Consider the following 26,447-nt stretch of genomic DNA (forward strand, 5'->3'; position numbering starts at 1 on the left):
CACAAAAATGAGAAAGAATAAAACAAATCACATCTGGAGTGTTGTAAGAAACACAAATGCTCAAATATATTTAAAATGTAATATATACATATGTAATATACTTGAGAAAAAGTCTGGTGCCTGAAAACTAGCCACCTCTGTCAATAACTCCACGCAGACTTTGATTCAAATTAAATACAGGGCTTTTTGAATTTGTTTTGCACTCAGGTCTGAGCTGCTTATCACTGTCATTCACCCCAACATTTCCATTCATTCTCATCTGTTCAAATTATACTAAGAGCATCACTACATAAGCTGCATTGATAAAGGAGACTAAATAGTGCTTTTTATTAAGAGAAGTGCCTCTTGAATCTGAAGATGTGTACTGTTAATGAATTCAAACACCTAATTAAAGTTAATGAGTTGTTTGACTACCCAGACTCCCTCTCTTCTGTCCTGCTTGTGCCTCTGTCGTAACTCTCTGTGCTTCCTTGTGCATGTGTAGCTGAGTAGTTTGCATGAAATGAAACAAGACAGTGAGTAGCTTTCTGCCCAGTTGGAGTCATGTGGGGTTAATTTACACTCAAAAACAAATTATATAGTTGTTCTATAAACCTGAATTAATTACAAAAAATTTGAATGTTATAATTAGTTAAGTTATAATTATCCTTTTGTTGTTATTATTATTATCCAAGAAAACAGAATGAGGCTCACATGAGTCTCTCATTTGGGTTGACTGTTTGACCATCCAGTTATAAGGACTCTCTCTGACCTCAGTCCTCACTACCTAAACCCCAGCACATGTAGCAGTTCTGTAGAGGTTCTGAGCTTTCACATGAGGCATGGCATGTCCAGATTCTGAATGAGAAAAACTTGTTGTGTCCTAAATGTGGTGGCTAAAGCCCTGACAACCCAGTTCCATTGTGCTGTAGTTCATTTTATGAAGTGGTAAGTGTGCAAGCTTAAAAGTATGGCATATACCTTTAACTCATAATTACTACAAAGATCAGAAGTATTTCTAGACTAGCTAATAAATACTTGAGATTATTTATTTATTAAATGTCTGCGTATACTGCTAAAAGTTTTGTTGATTTGAGTGACTTAACCCCATTCCTAAAGTTTGGATCTTGTGTTTGGTCCTGCTCCTCTTTGGCTTGTCCTCCTCCTAATGCATCATCACTAAAGGCTCTTGTCTCCCTGTGGCTGACATACATGGCTCTTTCCCCTCTGTGTTCTCTCTGCTAGCCTCCTGTGTTTGCCTGCAGCTGCTCTCACACTCCCCGCTCAAGCTCCTCACCGTCCCCTCAATGTCATGTCCAAAACCTGCGGCCCTTTTGCACCTTGCTGTTTATTCCCATTGAGCTGTGCGCATGAGATCTTATGATGTATTTATCTTTTTCTTCCCCTTCTCCACCCCTGGCTTTTTTCTATCTTTCATCTCCTGCCTCTGCTCTTGCTTTTTCTCTCTCTCTCTGCTTCTCTTGCCATGTCTTGTGTGGCTCAGTCATTGCTTGTCCCAGGCAAAAGCCCCAGTAAATACGGACGTCGAGGCAGTGCCATAGGGATAGGAACAATAGAAGAGGTTCATGTATATTTTTACCTTCTTATTCTTTTTTTCAAGTGTGGTACTTCCTGTGGTTTTGTGTGACACTTGGTGTGTGTCAAAAATAACAAATAGTTTATAAAGAATGATTCAGACATAGTGACTACTTTATAATCTAATCCTTTGATTAAGTAGTTACTGAGCCTGAATACAACTGAATAAACCATTTGTTCATTATGATATGATTATGATTGTTCATAATGAAGTCTTGTTTATGCTTCATTAAGGATAATTAAGATGTAGTATAAAGTGGTTCAAAATGTTTTAACTGAAGGCCTCATCCTGATCCATTCATTTCACTCATTTGTTCAGCACTGACACATCTTTTCTGTTAGGGACAAGTTGAAAAGGTGACTTAAAAAATAAATAAATAAAAGTGTTAGATGATAAGAAATTTTCAATAGCTTATTATGAAAACACAAGAACAATATTAGACCTGTCACCATAACTGCTACATTGACATCATTCAAGAAATGATATATGCAATGATATTTTGGGGGCTAAATTTTTTTTGCATGTAGATTTTTTATTTTATTTTTTGTAGTATCATATGTTTTGAGTTGTATTTTATTGACTCTGTCCTGCTTTAGGCTTAGTGTGTCAGTGGCATAAATTAGTTTCATTAATATTGTTTATTGCGATATTTTCAGTTGCAATGTATCACACTTCAGAATATGTTATTGTGACAGGGTCTAGGCACAATGGCATGCATTCATACTGTGTATATGAACCAAGTCATCCATATACTTCATTTTCATATTTCTCGCTTTAGGCTTAGTCATTATCCTTCCTTTTTACTTATTTTTCATCACCTAGTCCTTCTAACAAAAGAACATGTTCAAATTCTTTTGGCTTCAAAGTACCTCATGATTCCTTTACAGCAGCAAAATGACATTTTAACCTTGAAGTCTGACTGCTTCAACTAAATTAAAATAATTTGTTGCAAAAAGTGTTTAAGTAAATTTCTTCAAAAGATCAAAGGTTGACTTGACCAATGGGTAATATGTATCTGTAGTCTGTATGTACTATGTCTGATTATACTTCTCCCATTATTCCACTGTCAGTCATTGATCATTCCTGGAAAGAGCCCAACCAGGAAGAAGTCAGGTCCCTTCAGCTCACGGCGCAGCAGTGCCATTGGCATTGAAAACATCCAGGAGGTCCAGGAAAGAAGGTGAGGGCACAGCACCTGAGAAGAAGCCAAATGAGTTTGTCTCTGTGTATTAGGATTACTACATGAAAGCTTGTTTAAAGACTCTCCAAGGTGATTTGAAATAAATGTACTATCGCACAGTATCATTGTAATATTTGATGTTAACGAAAGTAGTTTTAGTAAATTAAGATAATTCTTTTTACGCTGTATCAAAATGGACAAACGTAAAGTCAACATTTTGGCGTGCATGTTTTGTAAAAGCGTTTTCAACTTAACTGACTTCAGGGCTAATGCAAGCCCCTAATCATTTCCAATGAATTTAGTCACTCTTTCATATTTCAAATCACTGTAATAATCTGTATGTATGACTATTCCAGTTAGTATTTCACATTATTGCAACCAACTTTTGAGTCCAGACACACCATTTGTGAATATTACTCTCAACAAAATGATAAATAATAAATGAAAACATGTCCCTAGTTAAGTAAAGTATCTTTTTACATCCACACTAAAATAGTTGTACATGCTCTCGCCCTCATTTCACCCTTTTTTTCTCCCTGTTCTAGCCGTGAGGTGTCACCCAGCACCCAAAGGACACCAGACAACAGCCATTTATCACAGGAAAACAGATCGGACAACTCATCCAATCACAGCTCCCCAGAGTTTCCTGCCACCAAGAACAGGTGAGTGGAGAAGGTTACTGGTGAAGGCAGGCCAATGAGGCTGGAGAGGATGGTCAGAAATAACAAGACAGCAAGCTAACAACCCTCTGATATCACATTCAGAAAATACTGTATATGCAACCAAGAGCTGGAACTGCTGTGTTTCAGATAACATCACAACATTCTCTTAGGTCAAGAATATTTGATACAGATGGAGGCAAACATTATTAAAATGCTTATTTAAGCTGTAATATAGAGAACTGTAGGGTCTAACCACAAATAGAAATGATCAAGTTTGATATTTTTTTTCTTTTGAATATTTTTTTTAAATAAAAATACAATGTAAAAAATGAACTGCTGTCCCTGTCTGGGAGTATTGCCACATTCTATTAAACGTTGGTAGTCAATAAATTCAAGTCAGTTTTCCCAACATCCATTATAAATGTGTTCCACTGCAACAGTAGGGGAAAATATGGATGCCTGAGAAAGTTTCATGTCCAACCGTCTCGGTCTGCACCGAAGTAGCCCGAGTTTCTGTTTTCTCGAGGTGGAGGTCGGTTTTCCCCGAGTCCCAAGCACAATGGAATGTGCCATAAGTCATAATCACATTCTAGAATCTGAAAATAACCAATAGCTTTTTCCAATCATCCGCTTGATTAGTGCTGACCAACAGCCAATAAAAAAAAAATCTAGACTGGGCTTGGATCCAGTGTTTTAAACTCAAACAGAAAAGCATATTTTATTACTTGTGATTGTGTAATTTCCCAGGTGAATTCTATGACACTATGCTGCATCAGACTTTACATAATGAGACAGGTATTCAATGCTGGGACTTGAATGACCCAGGTGTGTAGTCTGAACATGTGTTGCAGAGCTCCATCTATCCCAGAGCACCAAGACCTGTCCCGCTCCTCGTCTAATGCCAGCAGCTTTGCCAGTGTGGTGGAGGAGAATGAGGGGGAGGAGGAGTACGAAACAGGCATGGTAGGTTTTGTACAGATAAATACTATGCACTGTGTATAGGCACTAAGCATTTCTATTTAGCATCTTTAGCTCAGATGCCTGCTGCTTGTGTTTGCTGTTTTGACCTATGCATTTAGAACAAGCATGTGGTGCAGTTTGATGGATTACACGCTAGCAGGAACATGTCATGTCTGTTACTGTGCAATGAATATTTATGTTTTTTTTTACATTTCTACAACATTTGACATCTGGAAAAATTGAAAGGAGGATATGAATGAAAATGCAAATATATTCTCAGAGCGCAGCAGCATCTGTGATTATGTCTGTCAGGCAGCAAATTGCGTTGTCGTTGTTAAGGATTTCGTTCTAAAGGAGCAAGAAAATTCATGCCTTCTTCCTTCTTCGTACTTGTTTCAGGAAAGTGTATCTTGTGTAACACCACATAAAAGGAACTCGCTGGGCTCTGGATTTGACGACAGCTTGTCCAGTATCAACCAGGGGAATTTTCCAGGTGAGTTTAGTGGTCTTATGTTTCTGGGTCTACAATAGCCTAAAGGACTGTGTACCTGGAAAAGCTTTCTCAAATGCAGGTTATCTAGGAGTAATCTATATGGGACAAGGCTCTACTGTCAGAGCAATTAATACTGGAGCTCCCAAAAGGAATGAACTTCACCTCAAGAGATTGTTTGGATAAAAAGTCTTTAGCGTGAGACTATGTGGTAGATTGTGCTGCTAAGGTATCATTAAGTGAGACCTGTTTAACTTGTTTGGTGGAAATCCCCCACAAGAGAAGTACAATATACAATACTTAACTTTTCCTGGAATGTTCCACAGTATGGCATTAAACGTGCCTTTTACTGTGAGCTCGGTTGCCTCTCCACAGAACTGACCTGCGTCTTCACCTTTTTTTAATGCCTTACTGTGGGAAGTTCTTGGCAAAGCAAAATCATTGTCGGGTGGGTCGATGGGACAGCCGCCATCTCCCCAGTCCTCAGTTTTTTTCTTCTCGGGGGGACATCAGGAGGGGGTCTTGCCCAGGGCGCAAATCAGTGTAGGATTGCCACTGTAGACAAGCAGGAAGAAAAGTGGTGAACACTCCACCAGAAAGGTTACACAGAAGACCTTTAACCTATTCGCATTTATGTAACTTAACTGTTAGTAAATAGATTGCTGTTTATGAATTATAGACTGGTCCAAGAGCTTCAAGTGAGTTTTAATGGAGGTTTTGATGATTCTCTAATTTTGACATAATTTGGTGGGATAATACCTGTTGTAAATATAAATTGTCATTTTACTCCAATCAAGAAGCAATTTAGAAGAAACAGTGAAAAATATGTTGAAAATTACAAGAAGTAAAGAGTTCTATTTTAGTGATGACATCACTCTAGAGAGAATTCTGTTCATAATCATTAAAGGAGTTTTGTCCCAGTGTAGGACAGTGTGTGGTTTTGTGTGTGTGTGTGTATATATATATATAATATATATATATATATATATATATATATATATATATACACACACACACGCACACACACACACATATATAAAACTTCCTGCTGTCTCCATTACCAATGATTCACATCATTTGTTGTATAGGGGCTTATCAGTTTGCAAGCACTGCAAGCTTGAGTTTATTCTTCCTGACAGTCACACATCTGTTGCTGTGCTCTTCCTCAGCAGCCACTCGTTTTCAGCAGCACCATGATGCAGTCAAAGGGTCAGAGCCCAAAGGGACAGACAGCTGGGCCAAGACAGAGCGACCATCACTGCAGCAAAGGTCCTCTTCTTCGGTGAGATAATCTGCTTCTTTGTAGGAAAGTATACAAAATATCATCATGGGTTTTTCAATGAGGAAGAAATAGGACACAGCAATTAACAATTTAAAAGGAAATATTATATTTTTTGAATGAGAAAAAGTACTCAAAATGTTGCCCATAAAAGGAAGCTAAAACTCATAAATAATTTGTGGTAATGCTTGTACTTCATATACTAGGGTATTAGCCACTTCAAAAGTAGTAATTGTTGTTTCTCAATATGATTTATAACTGATAAAACAGAATACAAATATTATGTGTTTCAAATGAAATTCTGAAGCGTAGTAACATTTTGATTGTATTTGATTGAAAGGTGTCCATTTCAATCTATTTAAAGGGTTTACAATATGATACTTTACTGCCATCTAGTGGTTATAAACAATAAAATAGAATTCATTATTTTAGTATTGAACTTGCTGAACTTAAAACAACTAATTATCTTTTCAAATTATTATTTTATTTGCAGTTTTAGGTTAATAAAAGATATAATCAATGCATAATTACTTCTTTTTATGTAAACTTACAATGGTCTGTAATCTCCTCAGCATTCATGATGAGAAACTATAAGCCTATAGGGCAAACTTTGACCACCACTGATGCATATGGGAGCAGAGTCCTACACCAGACCCAGAAGACTGACATTCATGTGGGTGGGGCCTGGCTCAGCCCTCCCATCAGCTCCATGTGGACCCCTTTAGAGACTTGAAAAAGAATGGTCAGTCCATGTAACACTACTGAACTGAATCTGTCTACTGAATCTGTCTACTGAATCTGTCTACTGAATCTGTCCACTGAATCTGTCCACTGGGCCAAACGGCAAACCTGTGTCTTTTAATGTGTGTTTTTATTTTAGCACTGAGGTTGTACACTATTAATAATTAAGTTGAATATTGGGTGAGTAGAGAGAATAGTCCTACTGAAATTCAAGTCAGGGTCAGCCACATCATTTGTTTTTAAAGTAAATGTAGTCACTGTCACGGTGTACTGCCATGGCCTTTTCAGTTGTAATAAGTTTAACCCCAACCGAGCACTGCCTGTGTTAGTATTCATACAATGATCTGAGCACATGGGTGTCTATGGCAAATTAAAAGTGAAACTTGTTCAATGTTAGTTCTATCTACTTTATGTGTTGTGTGCCTTGTGGTCTCCAGTTGGAATAAGCGACACCATTCACCATTTAAACAATGTTGACGTTTTACTGATATTAAATTCATGTTGAAAAAAGTTAGTATATTATGAATTCTACTTATGAAATCTGATATTTAGCAAATTCTGATATAAGAGACAAATTATACTGTATATATTCTATTACAGACACATACTAAAATAGCAGAGTCTATTGTTTGCAGACATAACATCCCAAAACATACCTTAAATATGTACTTTTCTTTACACTGTTAAACATTTTGTTAAATTATAAAAGATGCATTTATTGATTATTCAGTCAAAGCATTTTATTTCAGTTATTTAAGAAATTGACTAAATGATGAATGAGTCCCAGTACTTTATTCTTTATTTTTAACTCCTTGGCTACACACCCTGCTTGTTGTTTTAAATCTGTGTACTGGTGCATGGATAAAACAGTTGCTTGCCAAAAACTCTTCCTCTGTGCACTGGTGCCATGCTTACATTGAGCTTGAGCATCTGTGTGACTTGAAAACCAGCTCATTCTCAGATTTAGAGAGCCACGTTTCTTTTATTTAATTTATTTGTATTATATGTGTAATATATGTCTGTGAAAGAAGCACTACAGTTTTTCAGTGGTTTTAAAATGCTGACCGAAGCAAATGAGAATATGAAATACACTGTGACTTGTGTGAGGAGGCCTTTCTTCTCTGTTGGTGAGATGCTGTTAAAAGAAGACCATTGCTGGTTTTGAATGTAAAAAAATAGACAGACCTGGAAATATTTGTACAAATCTTGTCAAAACTGCTGTAATATTGTGGAAACGTCCTGCTTTTGTTTTATTTCAATGTGTAATTGACATTGATATTGCAAACTTAGCCATGTTGACTGATATTTTTCTAAGAACTGCCTTGAGGGATCAAATGTTTTTCTTTCTCTAAACTGATAGGGTTGAGTTGACTGACTACACCCTCCTGTGGCTCAGTGTTGTAAGCACATCTCTCTGTTCAGCCATTCCTGTGCGTGCTTGCACTGTTTGCCGGCGCCTATCCAAACCAGACTGGGAGAAAATCTTCTATGTGCTTGGTTCAAATGATTGTATCTTTGTTCTTGTAAACAGTCTGCTTACGCCCTTGTTCAAAAGACATGTAAATGTAATGTTTGTAAATAAAGCAAGCATAAAGATTTAATAAACAATATGAGATTGGTACAATACAAACTGTATGAGCTTTATAATCACAATAATAGCACCTTTATTTACCTTTATGTTATTTGAGGGATAATGTAACAGTAGAGGTGTAAATATATTTGATTCTAACAAAATAGCTTGTTTCTGTCTCTTAAAGTTAGTACAAGGAATGGACACATTCAGGTTTGAGTGACCACCCTCTTGTGACTTGTAACAAATATGTGTTATGTTTCAGGAAATATTTTGACCTATAAAACCTTCCTCTTTCTGATTAATGTAAAAACTCAAATTATAGTTTTGCAGTCATAAGCAACGTATTTGAAATGAGCAGGATATACTTGTAGAATAAATGAGATCTTGCCCTCTGGTCTATGTTTACTGTAGCTAGATTTTTGCTTTTATCCTAATATTTTCCATGGCAACAGGGTCTTGCTACCACATTACTCACTGCTCTTGAATCTTGAAAACCAATAATAACCAATTAACTGAGAAGTAATTAAATGGCTTTTCACATTTCTATGTTCCACCATTTGAAGTCAAAAGGAGCTCTGCGGACATTGGAGCCACAATGCACCTCTCCCAGTAGTTTGTGGTAAGAGGCGAAATCATCGATGAAAGTACAGGTCAGGCCCAGGTTCCCCATTAGAGAGACCATCTCCTGTTCCAGGGCACATACCCCATTCACTTGGGGGCCAAAGGGCTTCGGGATGCCCAGGTTTCGCCCCAGGACTATCAAGTTCACCTGAAAGACGCAAGGTAAGAATCAGATAACATTTTATAACATTACCAAACTGTTATTGTTACTGTTATTTTAATTCATTTGATTGGTTTAATTTTTTTTACTGCTGTTTTATAGTCTTTGCCTTTTATTTGATTTCACTGGTTTTATTATTTTAGGACTGTAAGTTCAAATTGGGCATTTATTCCATTTGCTATCTTTTATTGTTTCTGTGTTATAACTTTGGAAACAGCATGTTTATAAAATGTGCTATCACAGCACATTTTCTGTTTGAAAATATATATCATTTAGTCTACTAAAATGTTACCAAATCAATCAAATATGTGGTATATAATGTAGCAAATATTGCCTTGTCACTGTGTCTGGCAATAGTGATTGTTTTCCCTTCTTTTGTGGATAAAATGTTTGCTCAGGACTCTCCAACATGGTAATTTATTCAATTAAATCCAAGTATGAATCTGTTAACTCTAATTGGATATTTTTAAAGGGCACATCCAGCTGTACCTCAAGGCATGCTTGTGTTACTCAGGATACTGGTTGAAAATTAAGGTATTATATAATTAAGTGTATTTGAAATATAAATAAATATTTTAATAAAAAAAAATAGTTTTTTTTTTTTAAAGTAATATTTAAGGAAAAGGTTTTTGTAGAAACATATTTACATATATTGTTGATAAAACTGAACTGAAAACTATGTTTTGTAAACTTCAAGAAGACATACCATGTCTGGGTAATAGGCCGCTGCTCTGTACTGACCGCGGTACTCCAACAACTTAAACAGGATGGGCAGATCAATAATGTCTTCGTCATCCAGGCCCAGCTCCCTCTTCAGCACATCTCTGTTCCAGTCAATGCAGCTCTAAACAAGCACCAGGGTTACTACACAATACGTGACTTATGTGCAAATATATAAATAAATAAATACTGATGTTACTATCACTTATTACTAGTATAGTATTATTATATATGCTCACCTGAACATAATTATTTTCAGCTTGCAGTTGCTTATCGTCCAGTATTTCATTCACTGATATAGAGTCCTGATCTGGAATCTCTTCGCCATTACAAACAGAATTGAATGTGGAATCAAATATACCATATAAAAATGATCATCTTAAGAAAAACAGACTCACCCTCAAACAGCATGGCATCACCATGACCATCATTCTGCAGGTTTTTGAATAGTTTGTAACCTGCATCTGGACTGGCCAGCAGCAGTCGGAAACCCTGTCATTGACACAGTGTTTAAGAAAGAATTCACAGTAACAATTATTAAATGATAAAATATTAAACAAACTAAATATTCACCTTTCTATCTTTGGCAGGAACAAATGACATAAACTCATCAACGTGGCCCACTTCTAGCCAGTCAGAATATAAAGCTATGGGCTCTTGAACAGTCTGGGCCCACAGGAAGTTCTGGACCATTTTTGTCATATTTCGTCCTTTAGATGCTCTTTGCAGATTAACAAAAACATTAGAAGTGTGGCAGTACCACAGTAGGCATTCAGAAACACAATGCATTATCACTATGGCACAAGTTCTAAACCTAGGGATATTATGGATACATAGATTACAAGATATAACATATTTATGCTTACGTAGGGAAGGCCACTCCAATGATGATTCTTCCCAGGGGGTAATGTTTTCCATTGACAGTGACTGGAGGACTGACTTCCAGATTGCCAAAAGAATCCAAGCTACTCACATCTTTTCTGCTTGGCACTCGTGTCACATAACCAAAGTCTGGGCCCTGGTAGTGGGCACATTTTATTAACAAAAAAGAAACTTAAATATTTAAAATACTCAATCTATTCTAAGTTCAACTTACCAACAGCACGTCATAAGGAAAGTCATCTAGTTTTCCATTCCGGGGAGAATCCAAGACAACAGGAAATGAGTGATGCGGAGAATCAATATAGCCAAATTCCAGTTCATCCTATAAAAGAAAATGTTGATATAGTATTAGAAAAAAATCATAAAATAAAATATGTTGAAGTGAAAGCAAATGCCACACTTTGGTACCTGCATCCAGCGATCTCCCCGGTTCATGTACTCGTAGCAAATGTTCAGTTTATAGCCGCAGCGGTCTACAAGACTCTGCATGCTGCTCAGGAATTTGTAATTATCTTTTGTGCTATGAGATAGAGACAGAGATAATTCGCAGAACAATTTTGATAAAACAGAATATACATATATCCATATATTTCAGAACCTGTTGATAGAGCTTTAAACTACATGTACTATATTATTATTATTATTATTATTATTATTAATAATAATAATAATAATAATAATAATAATAATAATAATAATAATAATAATAATAATAATAATAATAATAATAATAATAATAATAATAATAATAATTGGAAATGGCTGTTTCTTGAAACTTGATTAAAATCCTATTCATTGCACAGCCCTGAAAGGTTAGTCGAGTAACTTCTGTGTATTTTGTCATTGTATCTGTTGTCATAACTTATTCATTCCTCACCTGCACACAAACACCTCCACAGGCTCAAGGGTGTTAGGTGTCATGATCCATGGAGCCACTCTGAACACAACAGTGTCAGTGAAGATGGGTGTCTCAGGAATACCCTGTAAATCACACTTCTGTCGTATCACAATCATTTATGTAACCGCTGCATAAGATAAAGAGATCAGTTCTTACTTCACCGATTGGTTCTAACAAACTGAGGTTAATGTGGACTAAACCATCAAAATCTTTGTCAGGAAATGAAACTCCCTCCACATAAAACATGATCTCATCAGTTCCCAAGTATGGGATTTCCTTGCTGAGGACTTCACTGTTCAGTACCAGAGGATAACGTTCCCCTAAGGCAAAACATACGTCGTAAATACATTGAAATACTGAATAATATAAAAAGACAGTTTGGGTGTGATTTTAACCCTTTTACCACTGGTTATGAAGACTCTGATATTCTCTCCATCGCTTTGAGAAATGTGCAGTACAAGTTTGTAGCCTTCTGGAAGCTTGGGCGGGCCTTTAGTTCGCAGCACCATTGGAGACATGTCCTTAACATCTACAAAAAAACACTCACGTAGCTGAAACATAATTTGTAAGAGAAAAGTCTCTCACAGTTTTACTGCCTACCTCTTATTGCTTAGATGCTAATGGTAAATGGTCAAATGAAAAATTGTCACATTTTTATATAGTGCAATTCTACTGGTGCGTACACGAGTCTATGCAGACACTGTGGGCGAGGTGGGTTAAGTGTCTTGCCCAAGGACACAGCAACAGCATTCATCTGTGAGAGATGGTATCGCACCGCCAACCTGTGGGTCAGTGGATTTGACCACTAACCCAATGATGTTTATGTCAAGAGCGGGATTTGAACCGCCATTCGGCTCAATGGACAAACGATCTATCAACTGAGGTACTGCCAACAAGAAGTTATTGGTTGTACCTGATGACTTAAGGATGCGTTCTCTTTTGTAGTCCGGCTTCCTCCTGTACAGAGTCTCAGAGTCACAGTTGACAAGTACGACTGCTCCATGACCACGTGGACCCCATTTCCATGCATTCTAGTGTGTATTTCAAACAAACATACAACACCCATAGTAACTAAATGCAGTCATGTCTAATCAATGCACAAGTCATTCAATGCACTTCTCTAATACGCACCTTATTAGGATTGTTCTTCTCCACAAAACCATCTCTGTCAGCATCCACATCCAGGGAGATATCTGTATGACAATGTGAATTGTTCTTAATAATCCACAATTGAACCCATAATGAAGAAAGGCATCTGTATTCATCAGACCATACCAACTGCTGTCAAGTGCAGGATTGCTTTGTCCAAGACTTTCTTGTTAGCAGCATAATACCAGACTGAAAGCTAAACAAGAACAAAAATAAGTATTGCTAAACTATTGGTGTAAATAAGCAATAGTGGTTATAAACCTTTTTTTAGTAATGACAACCCCTATAATAACAACTTTTGGCCTCCATGACCCCCTGTTAAATTAACATTTTGGAAAAAGTTTGTCTTTTCACAAAGTGTAAATGGACAAAAAAGTTATCCCTTATTCTGTCCCATTCACTTTTACATGTGACCTCTGCTGACCCGCACTTCCAGTTAAGTGACAATTACATTCATTTCAATTACTACATAAAGGTTGGCTAAAATACTATATAACATAGGTTAATTTGTATATAATGTTCAATGCTCATATGCAACAAACAAGTAAGGTAGAATACCCACAAAACAAAATTAGTCTGTAAGTCTAAGGATTCATTTTATTATAGGGCTAGACAGATACATTCTATAATTCCTCAAAATGGAATCTTTACCATTACTACTACATTAGAAAAGGGTCAAACCTTATTTAAAGCCTTGGTACATAAAGAAATGTTTCTGAAATGTACTAGCACACTGTGTAGTTGAGAACAACTCATTTAGTTTACAGGGAATGTGTACAGTTTGATTTACCTTGTTGTCATTCTCCTGAGTACTAGCTTCCTTCATAGTGATGAGTAAGACAGAGTTGTCCTTAAGACGCACAGGGGAAAGGTAGGAAGAGGCCTGGGGCAGAGGACTGATAATGTACTGCACATTGTCCGTGCATTTCACTGAGAAGTATTTGGTCTTGGGAGGTGCACTCCTGCCAGATAAAAGACACATCAGGTGTTTGTGGTAGAATTAGCCATGTGGGTGTGCAATGTTTTATTACTTGTTAAGTAAACACCAGGGCTTCACTCAAACAAGACCACAACTATGCATATAGTGCAAATGGTGAAGTCAACTTAGTCTGCCATTCACCAGGCAGAGAAGGTTCAGATAAAAACTGTAAAATCACTTCAGTACATGTGGTAGAATTAAAGCCCTTATTATTGTTGTCCAGAGAAAACAAGGTTTCCTCTGTGTGGTTTGCCACAACAAGACATTGATTTTGCTGAGGTCAGTCACTGCCATCATATACAATGCAAATGCCTTCACACCCACTTACTGGTTCTGTTTAACAATAGAAGGCTCTAGTCTAGAAGCTCTGGCGTTATTTCTTGTAGTTATTGCAGTTCTGGACACTTGGAAACATACAATGAATCACTCACACACCAGACTTTAAAATGTACAGTCATTAGTATATCCTGTTGCTTCGAAATGGCACTCGTAAGAAGCTTAACCCATGAATAGACCAATAAATTGCCTATTTAGGCAAAAAAAAAAAAAAGATTAGACATGACTAGACTAAGTCTAGACTTAGACAAACTTTATTGATCCACAAGGGCAGTTATTTGGACACAGTAGCTTACTCATCACTATATAACATAACAAAAAATATATATAATGTTAATAAATCAGGGTTGGGTAACTAGCACAGAAAGCATATAAGTGCACGGACCCTACCTAGACAGCTGGGAGCTGCTGCTGGGGTGGATCCCTCACTCAGAGTGCAAGTTGAGCTTACCTGTTCAGGTTTACCACTTGCTCTGTGCCGACCACATATAACACGCTTGTAATTTTCCCATAGTCTAGTCTCAAAGTGCGTTTGAGGGACATCATTCTGTATTATTTTGTCGGCTACGTGGCTCTTTCTCCGTGATAGAGTCCGCTGACCTTAGTTATTAGACACCAGGGTTACAGTCAGACCGTGGGCTCTTGCAGCCCCCCCCCTCGCCCTGTGTGGACAGCACTGGTCTCAGGTGTAGTTTACTGCCTGGCGATTGGTCAGCGCCTCTCACGAAAAAGAAACCAACAAAATTGACGGATCCCAGTTTATTTCAATAATCTAGCTCTAAGAGAAACAACTGACAACAGTAAGGCTTTATCACACGGGATGCGAAAGAAAAATATAAAGAATACAGATTCCGTAGGAAAAAAGAAGTTGATCGTTGACAAGGTATGGAAGATTTACATAATTTAAAATGTATTTTACATACCTGTTAAGATTTGCCTTTAATGTTGTACCTAGCACATACAACAGACTCTGCACTTGTTCTGCGTCCAGGCGGCATGTACGAGTGTACCGAGAGGAAAAATCCTGCTTTTGCCGTAAGAAAGTGGGCAAAGAGACAGCCATAATTTAGCTTTGTATCACCGCGTTAAAATCAGAAGTGACGAGGCACTGGCAGCCAACCTCTTATGAGTGTCTAAGAAAGTGTAACATGAGCTTTTATCATATTGTCTTTTTTCAACCCTATAATTACAAAAGCTCTGTTTGGTCACGCCTATTACTGACGATAGTTTGCACCCTGAGGGAAATATGCCTGGCATACAGATGCCCACAGAAGGCATGCATGAATTAGGAATCATTTCAACAGGATGAAATCTTCAGCATGGTCAGCGCCAGAAATGACCGAGGTGGACTTCACTTTTAAGTTTTCCATAAATTTTGTACCTTGCAAGGATTTGTCAAGTGTGAGTATGAGCCAATGAAATACCTGTAAACATCCAGTGTGGGCGGGACTCAGCAGATCCCGTGTCATCAACTCAAAGGGCTTTGTTGCTCTGATCTGAAACGCTAACAATCATGCGCTATTCTATGTTATAACCGCGGCAAGACAACGTTGGTATATCGTTTGGATAGAGTGTAATCCCCGTCTTCCGAGATGGAGAAGTATCGATATCTGGTTCGGGGAGAAAACCAGTGTTTGTGAATTGGAAATCACTTCCACGGTGAGCTAACCTTAGCAGTGCTAGTAGCTCTGGGAGGAGTGTTGCCAGATTGGAGCTGAAGAAATTCGAGCACTGAAGAGCAGATGGTGGGATATATCACGCAAGTCTGAAAAACTACATTTAGCATTACTCTCTGAACTGAAGAAGCATTGTAACTAAATCAAATTCTCTTTTGACTTATCTAAAAAATAAAACATCTCTCCATGATCACTTTCATGAACTGTCGGCGTGACTGCTAGCGAGCTAGCCACGTAGCCTCGTAGCTTTCCGCAGGAGGACATTTAAAATGGCGGAAGATTGGCCTTTTCTTTTGAACCTTTTATTGATGGTTCTGAGTTTGAGTGGCTGTGCTACAAAGTTTTGTCCAAGTCCATGTACGTGTTTAACTGGACCTGACGGGATTCCTGTTATGGAATGCAATCGGAAAAGGCTATCGTCTGCTCCCCTTCAAGTGCCTGCCGAGGTGACCCAAGTGTGAGTACACATCAGTTGTCTGCTGCTCAGATTTATTGTTTCTACAACTCTTAATTAATCTTGCATGCGAAATTCTTTTTGATTTTCGTCTTAAAAATAAAAAAGTTTTAAGTATCCTGCCTAAATCACTGGCAAATATAACTAACTTAGAACTAATTACAAGCGTTAAAATATACATTTAATACATTTGTTCATACATACTGATACACATAAATGAGGAATACAAGATTTAATTTTATTCTACCAACTTTTTAATTGTGTTCTGATATTTTTACAGAACCTTAAATCACAATGAACTCACTTTGTTGCCTGTTTTTGGTGATATTTCCTCCAACATAACATCATTATCATTGTAAGTATATGTTTCTCTGGTATTCCATGACTGTATGTGTAGATGGACAGAGTATATGTGTGTTTTGTATTTTTCAGAATCCATAATCGCATCTCTGGGCTGACAATGCATCAGCTGCAGCTGTATGTGTCGTTAGAGTCACTGGACCTCACATCAAATTCCATATCTGAACTCAAAGTTGGATCATTTCCTTCCATGCAGCTCAAATATCTGTAAGTTTACATTTAGTTTTTTATTTGGACAATAGACATTTATGCTACATAATAACTGACATAGCTCGTGTGTGTGTGTGTGTGTCTGTTGTTGTTGTTGTTGTTGTTGTTGTTGTTGTTGTTTTAAATCAGGCTAAAAGCCTAAATTAATGTCTAAAACATCTGACATATTGTAGAGTTGACATTAGAATCATGAAGAAATAAAATGACGCCTCTGACAAAATGACAAAAAATACATTATTATTTTAGTATTTTAATTAGACATTTAAATAAAATTGTGGAAATGATCATTTCCTTGTATGTTTTGTTTGATAGAAACCTGAGTAATAACAGGATCAGTATTCTGGAACCTGGCTGCTTTGAAAACATCTCCAATTCCCTGCTGGTGTTGAAGCTGAACAGAAACCGATTAGTGACACTGTCATCCAAAGTCTTCAAGCTTCCTCAACTTCAGTTTCTGTAAGTCATGTTCTGCATGGTCTCAGTGCAAAACTAAAAATAAGGAGCATTTTGTTTTCCTGACATTGACTTATAAATAAAAATATGTATATCTGTCTGCAGTGAAATGAAGCGCAACAAGATAAAGATAGTTGACAGCCTGACATTTAAAGGGATGGATTCACTCAAGTCGCTCAAACTGCAAAGAAATGGCATCACTAAGTTAATGGATGGAGCATTTTTTGGTCTTAACAACATGGAGGAACTGTAAGTAAAGCTAAAGTAGAATGTAGTGTATCTTGATCATACTTTTTCACGTAATTAGCATTTTTCTCATTTGGGTTACAGAGAACTAGAGTACAATAATTTAACCGAGGTCAATAAAGGCTGGCTGTATGGGCTACGTATGCTTCATGTCCTGAGAGTCAGCCAGAATGCTATCAACATCATTCGACCAGATGCATGGGAATTTTGCCAAAAACTGGTAGAACTGTAAGTTTGTCAATTAACACATGATTATTACCAGTTATGTGCTACCACTACTTTATTTTGACTAGTCTGGGGTGCTTGAGATATTCATTGATTGAGAACTATTTTCCTTTGTGTTTTGTGCAGAGACCTCTCCTTCAACTACCTGACCAGACTGGAGGAGACTGCCTTTGTTGGACTGGGTGTCCTGGACAGCCTGAACCTCGGAGATAACTCCATCAGTCACTTGGGAGAAGGAGTGTTCGGGAGCCTTGGAAGTGTGCGCACTTTGTAAGTCCCTTTTTATGACTATGTATGTGGTCTTGCTTTGAGAGATGCACAAAGCTTATATTTTGATGAGCCTAATGATCAGGTTTTGACTTGTATTGAGTAGTTAACTTGAGTAAGTTTGTCTGTCTTTGCTACAAGACGTTCCTCTCTGCCTTCCTCCTGCCCTTGCCCGTCTCAAATATGTTCTCCTATAATCTTTTTGTAGTAGTTTGGTGTTGAATGGGGCATTTATTGATATTTGGTTAAACTTCTAAACCCTTATTGAAAAGATGCATGCATGTATACAGCTTAGTACACTCTATAAAGACTAATTCCATCTGATAGCTTTATAATGAAATTGGCTCCATGTCAAGGTTAAACAAGTATTGCAACTGCTGTTTGAGCATGTTTCTTTGGCATATAATTGTTAATATTCACATACCTCTGATTTATAATTTAGAACTAAAAGCTCAGTATTAGAAAGCACATCATTCAGGGTGCCCTCATGGGAGAAAGAAATTGTGTGGTGCCAAATTCTTTTTAAGCTGGTCAGGCATGAGAGAAGAGAAACAAAGGAGCCCATGACCCAGCCTGTAAACACAAGGCCTCTTTGGGCTTCCAGTGGAGCCATGAACTGTCCAAGTGCTAAATGGGGCCAATTAAGAATGCCTCATCAAACTGACAAGGGCAGTGGACTGGATCACACTGTGCAGCAGGGGTGTATTGCATTGTTAGACTTATTACTGATTTTTATTGCTAATGACAACCTTGCTGGAGTGCCGTCTTCTGGTGTCCATTTTGTGCGTTGTGCATTTTAATGTCTTTTGCTGGTTTGTCTTTTTCAGAGATATCCGCAATAATGAAATCTCCTGGGCCATTGAAGACTCAATTGGTGTATTTGATGGAATGAAGAAATTAAATACGCTGTAAGCTTTTTTTTTTTAATCTGGAAAGATTACATACCACTTCTTTAGTTACAAGTAGTTCTTGTGTAAAAGTAGACTAAAATAAAACCATCTTATTTTCAGAATTCTCCAGAGGAACAAAATCAAGTCAATCACCAAAAAGGCTTTTGAAGGGCCTGAGGAGCTGGAATATCTGTGAGTCAGCAACTAGTATTAAATTGTGACTTTTCCCTCAGCCATTCATACTAGATTTATTGAATTATCATTTCTGTTAATTATTTCTGTCCTTTAGGGACCTGAGCAAGAATGAAATTATGTCTATTCACCCAGAGGCTCTTTCTCACTTGAAGCTGAAAGTGTTGTAAGTTGATGTTTAGTTCACCTGTTTATTTCAACATACAGTATTTTCAATATTTTTATTCTACTTTCATTTTATCTCAACAGCATTTTGAATACCAGCAGCCTGCTATGTGACTGCCACATGCAGTGGTTGTCCCCCTGGCTCACTAACAAGCTTTTCCAAACATCTGTGTCTGCCGTCTGTGCACATCCTGCCACTCTACTTGGTCAAAATGTCCTCACCATCAGCCAAGACAGTTTTGTTTGTGGTCAGTTCATTGCATGATTTTTATTGATTTGATTTATTTTTCAGTCTTATTTTAATGATAACAGTTTTGTGAAATGTGACAAACACTTCTGACTTTCCTACAGATGATTTTCCAAAGCCTCACATCACAGTGCACCCAAACACGTCTGTAGCTCTGCGGGGTAATAATGTGACTCTGAGTTGCATGGCCTCCAGCAGCAGTGACTCTCCTATGAGCACGGCCTGGAGGAAGGACGGAGAGGTTCTGTATGATGCTGAGGTGCACAACTACGCCCGCTACCAAGATGGAGAGCTCATCTACACTACAGTCCTGCACCTGCTCAACGTCAACTTTACTGACGAGGGCCGCTACCAGTGTGTGGTCTCTAATCATTTTGGATCCAATTACTCAAATAGGGCCAAGCTCACTGTCAATGGTAATTGTTTTTACAGCATTAGTTCATTTGAATGGAATAGGTCATATCACTGGTGACTGTAGCATGTTGTATATGGGGATGAAATTTGGAATGCAGTGATATTACTGTACATGCAATACAGCTCATTTTTCATCTCAGTAGAAAGAAGATGCAGGCAGACATGGAGAGAGAATCTATATTTGTTTGCAAAGTGGGGAAATGTTTGTGTTTAAGAACAATAGGAGAATAGAAAATATGCAAGAAGTGGCTATTGCTCTAGTTATATGGCACAACATATTAGGCTTCAGATGACATTGCAGCATTCTATAGACCAATTGATATTTAATACAAATGGGGGCAGGTAAAATTAATAATTGTTAAAATGCATATTTTTGTTGCTATATAGTGAGTTCTTGTGGCTAGATTCACACACATTCAGGTTCAACATTTGAATTTACCTTTCGGATATTTCATGGTGAAGTACAATGTTATCAATAGGAAAAACTGTCTCAAGTCCCCCATCTGGGAATATGACATCATCACATTCTAGAATCTGAAGACCACTAATTGGCACAATGACTTCAGTGTGTAGTACTGGTGATGATTCACTGATTGTGGCTAATTGCTACCACTAGAGCCTAGAGTGACTGGAGGCTCAACACAGATGAAAAACTTAATAATGAAAGAGCTCTAGATATGAGGAGCTGTAGCAGAACTATTGGTTGTAACATAAATACCACAAAAACAAGTGAGTACAAATATTATGAAAGCCACCTTTTGAATTATCTTAAGCTATATTGTCACACATTTTTTTTATCATGATGAGAAATGCCCTAATCTTACTTAAACCTCTGTTTTCTGTGCTGATCATTTCAGTTTTAGGCAATTGCAGTGAATATTTCCACCAACCTTCTCTCTTGCCCTGCAGAAATGCCATCTTTTCTTAAAACCCCCATGGACCTGACAATCAGGACAGGGACCATGGCCAGGCTGGAGTGTGCTGCGGAAGGCCATCCATCACCACAGATTGCTTGGCGCAAGGACGGAGGCACAGACTTCCCAGCTGCTCGAGAGCGCAGGATGCACGTGATGCCAGATGACGACATTTTTTTCATTGCAAATGTGAAGACTGAAGACATGGGGGTTTATAGTTGCACTGCTCAGAATGCGGCAGGAAGCTTATCGGCTAATGCCACTCTTACTGTTCTAGGTAAGTCATTGCCCTGCATACCCCACTTTTATCTTCGTGTCATCTTACTCTGTAAAATTTTGACTAAAGTTGGTCTATTAAAATCATCAATCAATCAAAAAAAAATGCCTGTCAAATTAATTCATCTATTTATCCACTAGTGCCTAAATATAAATAACTCTATTTAAATGGGTGTGATTTTTTTTTTTTTTCTTAAACCTTTGTCCCCTCTTTTCAGAAACTCCATCTTTCCAGAGGCCACTAGAAGATCGCACAGTTGCCCGTGGGGAAACTGCTGTGCTCCAGTGTATAGCTGGAGGAAGCCCTGCCCCTCGCCTAAACTGGACCAAAGACGATGGACCTCTGATGCTGACAGAACGTCACTTCTTTGCTGCTGCAAACCAGCTCCTCATCATTGTGGACGCAGGCCCTGCAGATGCTGGGAAGTACACATGCATCATGTCCAACACTCTGGGCACTGAGCGAGGCCACATTTACCTGAGCGTGTCCCCTTCACCAAACTGTGACACTGGAGCAGCCTATGAGCAGGACGGTTGGACTACTGTGGGCATTGTGGTCATCGTGGTGGTGTGTTGTGTGGTGGGAACGTCTCTGGTCTGGGTCATTGTCATTTATCACATGCGCCGCAAGAACGAAGACTACAGCATTACCAACACAGGTAATACATACTCGTGTGCTGTGCTCTGAGAGGAGTAACGGTAATAAATGAAACACAAGATAAATAGTTCAAATAAAAGTAGTAAACCACTTTATATCTGAATGACCTTGAGAGAGGTAAATGTTCTAGAGCCAGAAAATCCATCTAATTTGTTATTCTCTTTGGTCCCCTCTTAAAGCAGCCGGTAAAACTAATGAGACATTAAATAAAAAACAGGTCCCGGCTTGCATTGAGTTTTAGGTTCACACATTAGTTTTGACTCATGATTGATAGAGATGTGCTTTGCTTCTAGATGAGATGAACTTACCTGCTGACATTCCCAGCTACCTGTCCTCTCAGGGAACTCTGTCTGAGCCCCAAGAAGGATACAGCAACTCTGAAGCAGGCAGCCACCAGCAACTCATGCCTCCTCTCTCCAATGGATATGTCCATAAGGGAACAGATGGTGGGCCGTCTCCTTTCTTAAAATGCAAAAATAGAAACATAAATTATTTACTGATGATGATTATTAAATTGACTGTTAAAGCAAGTAGCATATCAACGATTGATGAAGATGATCGTTCTGGAGTCTCTCTCCCTGCACAAATCTAAGATGTGACCCACTAAAGTCAACTATAAAGAGAATATAAAATATTAATTTAGGTTAAAAAAAAAAAAAGTCAAAATATGAAAGAAAAAAAAAGCCATAAGCATGACTAACTCCAGATGGAATGATTGCCTAGCTGCTCATTGCATCATCTTTAATCCCCTCTTGATTTAATTGTGCTTTTTCGTTTTAGGTGTATGCTTTGGAGACACAGGCAGTGAAATGGAAGTGGAGGGTAGTAACATATTACACTGTAGAATCGGCTCTTTGTTCAATGGTCGGAGCAGCTTCCATCCAGGAGAGGTCCGCGAGGGGTTAGGCGGAGGTCAGACAGGTCAGTGCTTGATTACAACACTTTGACATTGCTCTTTCCCTCTCTCTGTACTAGATTTAATCACTCAGCTGGATTGAAACAGTGGATACTGTTGTTATGCATTCTTTTTTTCTCATTTTACAGCAGGTGCAGCTCCTCTGGTCATCTGCTCTGACTGCTACGATAATGCTAACATTTATTCACGCACTCGAGAGTATTGCCAGTATGCCTATCTTGGGGAGGATGATGCAATGGACAAGGGTCTTAAAACAGGCCTCACTGAGCATGCTCAGCAGGATGACTCTGTCCTGGAAAACCTCATAAGTAACCAGTACAGCTGTGGTATTCTCACCTCCCATGACAAAAGCTTGAGTAACCAGGCTCCTCCAGATCACAACAGTCATGGTAAGACTTTCCCAAATTACTAGGCACTGTTTGACAACACGGGTTTTTGAAAACACTTAATCCCACTACTCATTACAGGATTTTTAGAGTCTTGAACAATTTTTTTAACTTGAGACTAAAAGCGCAGACCACAGACATGAGGAAAGTCACTATTCTTTGAATGCAAACACTTCAGTTCAGTTCAAGTTTATTTATAAAGAACATTCATCTTACCAAATTGCTTCACATAGGTCAATAAAAACAGAAGAAACAGATGCATATACAGATAACACAATACATGTGAAAACTACAATAAAAACACCAAGATAACCTGACTAGCTAATATTAAATGCCAGGGAGAAGAGGTGAGTTTTCAGTCTAGTCTTAAACTGCATTACAGATTGAGAGGATCTGACAGGAAGAGGAAGGCTGTTCCACAGTCTGGGCGCTGCCACAGAAAAGGCTTTGTCACCTCTCATCTTGAGCCTAGTTTTGGACATGACCAACTGAAGCTGGTCAGTTGATCTCAGGGCTCTGGGCAGAGTATAGGACTGCAGTAATTCCCTGAAATAGACTGGACCCATAGAGTGTAAACATTTGAACACAATAATATTTTAAATTGCATCCTGTATAAGACAGGGAGACAGTGCAGATTGCACAGCAGCAGAGGTGTAATGTGTTCTCTTCTCTTGGTATTTGTCAGGAGAGAATATATTGCCTAATGTTGTGGTTTGTTCCTCATTTCAGATTTTCTTAACTGTTCTCAGTTGAAAGATGGAAAAGATCCACCTGTAAAATCCCCAACAATCCTGCCCCACCCCCCGGTGACAATGCACCGGTCACCCCCTCTGTGTGCCTCTGTGGATGGAATAGTGGGACACAGTGAAAGTGCACAGGACTACAGAAATGCCTCTAACAGGACTAACCCCTCTGAACACCTCTCTTCCACATAGGCCCCTATGCCTGTCTGTCATCCACTACCTCCAAAGACTTTAGATTCTGCCAAAGATACCCTTGACTTGAATGTTTACATTCCTCTTGACTTTGAAGAGCGTTTCTCGCTGGATAGACCTCTGTGTGCTGCAGGACCCTCCATGTGCTGGACCACACCCACACACCTTGAACACTCCTGTTGTCTAAAGAGAACATCTGAATGTATGTCTCTCAGCCATAAAGGATGCGGCCATGGGTTAAACTAAGCCATGAATATGTTCAAATGCTCTTTCCTCCGTCCCTGCTGCAGTGGACAAGCTGTTCAACACTTTCCTCAATATGTCAGGTACTTTGTAGAAGCAGTCCATATGGCGTGAATATGCTCAAACGGCCTCTTCTCATGTGGGCAGCATCAGACAGGCCTATGACCAGCAGTTTATAATGAATGACCTTTGACACACACTCCCACTGCTGCCCCTCTGACATGAACTCATGTCTGGTTCCTTATATGCAAGAGACAATCACACCAACACCTGGTGTGTATAGGAAATCATATATAGTAGCCGCTATATAATGTATATCTGTTCATTTGTCTGTACTGTTTCATTTTATGTTCATGTCAATTGTATGTTGTTGAGACCATACATTTATTTGCACATAAGACAATCATTTGCTGCCTAGACTGTAATGGTTACCTATGACGCCTTTTAAAATGCATTTGAAATCAGATCCATCAGCCATCTTTTGACTTTATTTGAGTATACACTGACTTAGACACTTCATTCTGTAGTCAGCAGTGCCTTTTTTCAGCCAGGACCATCTTTATCATTGAAATCTGTTTTAGTCTAAATGTTCTTTTCTTTTTTTAACTGAAGAACTGTGAAAGTGAATGTATTGCATTATTATGCCTCTATATGTACTGTATGTGTACATAAAAGTAGTATCTAACAAATTCCATTTTAGTGAGCAAATGCCAACTGCAAAGCTTGACAGAATATGCTGCAGTAAAAACATTTATTGTTCGCCTCTAAAATGACAAAGTAACATCATAAACCTGTGCATTGTGAGCATTCAAACCTTTTTGTTTGTTAGTCTTCACAGACTTAAGCAACATTTCGTTTTATACAAAAGCTGGTCAGCCTATTGTTTTAAAAGTTATTCCTGTTATTGTTGCACTTGAGACTTGAGGTCTATAGCATCAAACAATAAAGTCTTCATCTCCTTATGATGCATATACCCATATTTTGAATTACACAGTATTTTTCTTTTTGCAAATGATGTGCAGACAATGGTTGTTGGATTTTCAACAGCCAAATGGTTATGTTTTAGTATTATATTGCAGGATGGTACTGTATCTGTGGTTTTGCACTCTTTTGCAAATTTTAATTTGAGTTGAACTTACTAGCTTTGCATTCCAATCTATTTGACACACTCCCTGCCTTACTGAAATCATGTTGTAATTTACCAGTCTTCTGGTCTTTTCTGGCTCTACTATACAAGAAATCACTAACCAGAGTTTGCTGTATATGCAAAAAGTGTTTTTTTCTTGTTTATTGCCACAGAACATCCAGTGTCTCTACCAAAGTATAGCTATGTTTTGACAATTCCCAATGCTGCTTTTTTATAATCTAGTTTTGTTTACTTTTTTTTTTTTTTTTTTTTTACTTGTACAGCCTGTAAAGCATGCCCAAAGAGCATTTTTGTTATGTAAGCATTTACCCAACATTAAACATGAATCTTGACATATGAATGGTCATTGTAATGTATTTGTAATTAAACTACTGTAATTCTACTGTAATTCACTATACATCATATACATCATTTAATCTAACATTTAATATTTCAAAGAAAAAAACTAAATGCAAATTGATATAGACCTAATCTAATCCTATGATGTAATCAAGGCATGGTGCTCATAGTGTGGATCCAGAGAGCAAGAGAAAGCTATGGTTGACAGTTTGTATGATGTTTGGCAGTGTTGTGCAAGTTCACACTTTTCATGAACTAGTTCAAAGTTCAGTTCACACTTGTTCAAAGTGAATAGTTCACGTTCATAGTTCACAATTTAAATTTTGAACTAGTTCAAAGTTCAGCTCATTTTATATTTAGATGAGATCTGTAAATGAAAGGCTGCATTTATTTTTCAAACTGACTTCTAGTTTACAACAACTTTACAAGATACACTGTTGAACAAGTGATTTTAAAACTGTAATGTGTTATTTATGACTTGTTACTGTCATTTCAAAGTCATTTGTTACATTACAATATTACTGTATTTAAAATGTAAAACATTACACGACTATTGCAGCACTTTTAATTTACTCTCACCAAAAGAACTGTTAAGATGCTGAACTTTTGCGCCGTATATGGACTGAAC

The 26,447-nt window shown here is 38.0% G+C and overlaps 3 protein-coding genes across 8 annotated transcripts in view; 2 read left to right on the top strand and 1 right to left on the bottom strand.

Annotated features, from left to right (window-relative positions):
- Window positions 1–8,693, top strand: part of rap1gapb (RAP1 GTPase activating protein b) — a 53,185-nt gene extending 44,492 nt beyond the window's left edge. For 2 of the 5 annotated variants that reach the window (XM_055160096.1, XM_055160094.1), the window contains exons 17-22: window positions 2,647–2,756; window positions 3,302–3,418; window positions 4,252–4,381; window positions 4,778–4,871; window positions 6,041–6,150; window positions 6,720–8,693. In XM_055160096.1, coding sequence (XP_055016071.1) covers window positions 2,647–2,756; window positions 3,302–3,418; window positions 4,252–4,381; window positions 4,778–4,871; window positions 6,041–6,150; window positions 6,720–6,728 — 570 coding nt within the window. In that variant the 3' untranslated portion in view covers window positions 6,729–8,693. Of the gene's footprint in view, window positions 1–2,646; window positions 2,757–3,301; window positions 3,419–4,251; window positions 4,382–4,777; window positions 4,872–6,037; window positions 6,151–6,719 lie in introns of all 5 variants that reach the window. The other 3 variants (XM_020918611.2, XM_020918612.2, XM_055160095.1) reach the window with 2 other exon arrangements.
- A 9-nt stretch (window positions 8,694–8,702) lies between these two features.
- Window positions 8,703–15,765, bottom strand: padi2 (peptidyl arginine deiminase, type II). Of its 2 annotated transcripts, XM_055160097.1 has the most exons (17): window positions 15,631–15,765; window positions 15,130–15,230; window positions 13,682–13,853; window positions 13,018–13,087; window positions 12,874–12,935; window positions 12,656–12,773; window positions 12,146–12,271; window positions 11,899–12,062; window positions 11,722–11,825; window positions 11,253–11,364; window positions 11,059–11,166; window positions 10,829–10,980; window positions 10,536–10,683; window positions 10,361–10,454; window positions 10,202–10,281; window positions 9,949–10,086; window positions 8,703–9,230 (listed from the first exon to the last, which is right to left on the bottom strand). In XM_055160097.1, the coding sequence occupies exons 1-17, from the start codon at window positions 15,673–15,675 to the stop codon at window positions 8,997–8,999; spliced, it is 2,028 nt and encodes a 675-aa protein (XP_055016072.1). In that variant the 5' UTR covers window positions 15,676–15,765; the 3' UTR covers window positions 8,703–8,996. The 2 variants fall into 2 exon arrangements, with proteins under 2 accessions (XP_055016072.1, XP_055016073.1); XM_055160098.1 differs by lacking the exon at window positions 15,130–15,230 and having other exon boundaries at window positions 15,631–15,764.
- A 344-nt stretch (window positions 15,766–16,109) lies between these two features.
- On the top strand, window positions 16,110–25,814 carry lrig2 (leucine-rich repeats and immunoglobulin-like domains 2). The gene is made up of 18 exons (XM_020918617.2): window positions 16,110–16,339; window positions 16,617–16,691; window positions 16,769–16,903; window positions 17,219–17,362; window positions 17,465–17,608; window positions 17,690–17,833; window positions 17,957–18,100; window positions 18,925–19,005; window positions 19,108–19,179; window positions 19,277–19,345; window positions 19,429–19,592; window positions 19,696–20,007; window positions 20,915–21,196; window positions 21,414–21,854; window positions 22,147–22,299; window positions 22,634–22,774; window positions 22,898–23,158; window positions 23,885–25,814. Exons 1-18 carry the CDS (start codon window positions 16,152–16,154, stop codon window positions 24,088–24,090), a joined length of 3,156 nt encoding a protein of 1,051 aa, XP_020774276.1. The 5' UTR covers window positions 16,110–16,151; the 3' UTR covers window positions 24,091–25,814.
- The last annotated feature ends 633 nt before the right edge of the window (window positions 25,815–26,447 follow it).

This window comes from Boleophthalmus pectinirostris, unplaced genomic scaffold (genome assembly GCF_026225935.1).
Source record: "Boleophthalmus pectinirostris isolate CB_2022bp ecotype Guang Dong unplaced genomic scaffold, ASM2622593v1 HiC_scaffold_3, whole genome shotgun sequence".
NCBI lineage: Eukaryota > Metazoa > Chordata > Actinopteri > Gobiiformes > Gobiidae > Boleophthalmus > Boleophthalmus pectinirostris.

What these genes read in the sequence shown, in the direction of transcription:
- padi2 (XM_055160097.1), bottom strand. Translation starts at nt 15,675, where the DNA reads ATGACACGGGATCTGCTGAGTCCCGCCCACACTGGATGTTTACAG. An exon ending in CAGAGTCTTCATAACCAGTG is followed by an intron (nt 12,063 to 12,145) that starts GTAAAAGGGTTA and finishes GTTTTGCCTTAG; the next exon opens with GGGAACGTTATCCTCTGGTA. An exon ending in CGGCCTATTACCCAGACATG is followed by an intron (nt 9,231 to 9,948) that starts GTATGTCTTCTT and finishes TGCGTCTTTCAG; the next exon opens with GTGAACTTGATAGTCCTGGG.
- lrig2 (XM_020918617.2), top strand. Translation starts at nt 16,152, where the DNA reads ATGGCGGAAGATTGGCCTTTTCTTTTGAACCTTTTATTGATGGTTCTG. An exon ending in CTTGGAAGTGTGCGCACTTT is followed by an intron (nt 18,101 to 18,924) that starts GTAAGTCCCTTT and finishes TGTCTTTTTCAG; the next exon opens with AGATATCCGCAATAATGAAA. An exon ending in GTTAGGCGGAGGTCAGACAG is followed by an intron (nt 22,775 to 22,897) that starts GTCAGTGCTTGA and finishes CTCATTTTACAG; the next exon opens with CAGGTGCAGCTCCTCTGGTC.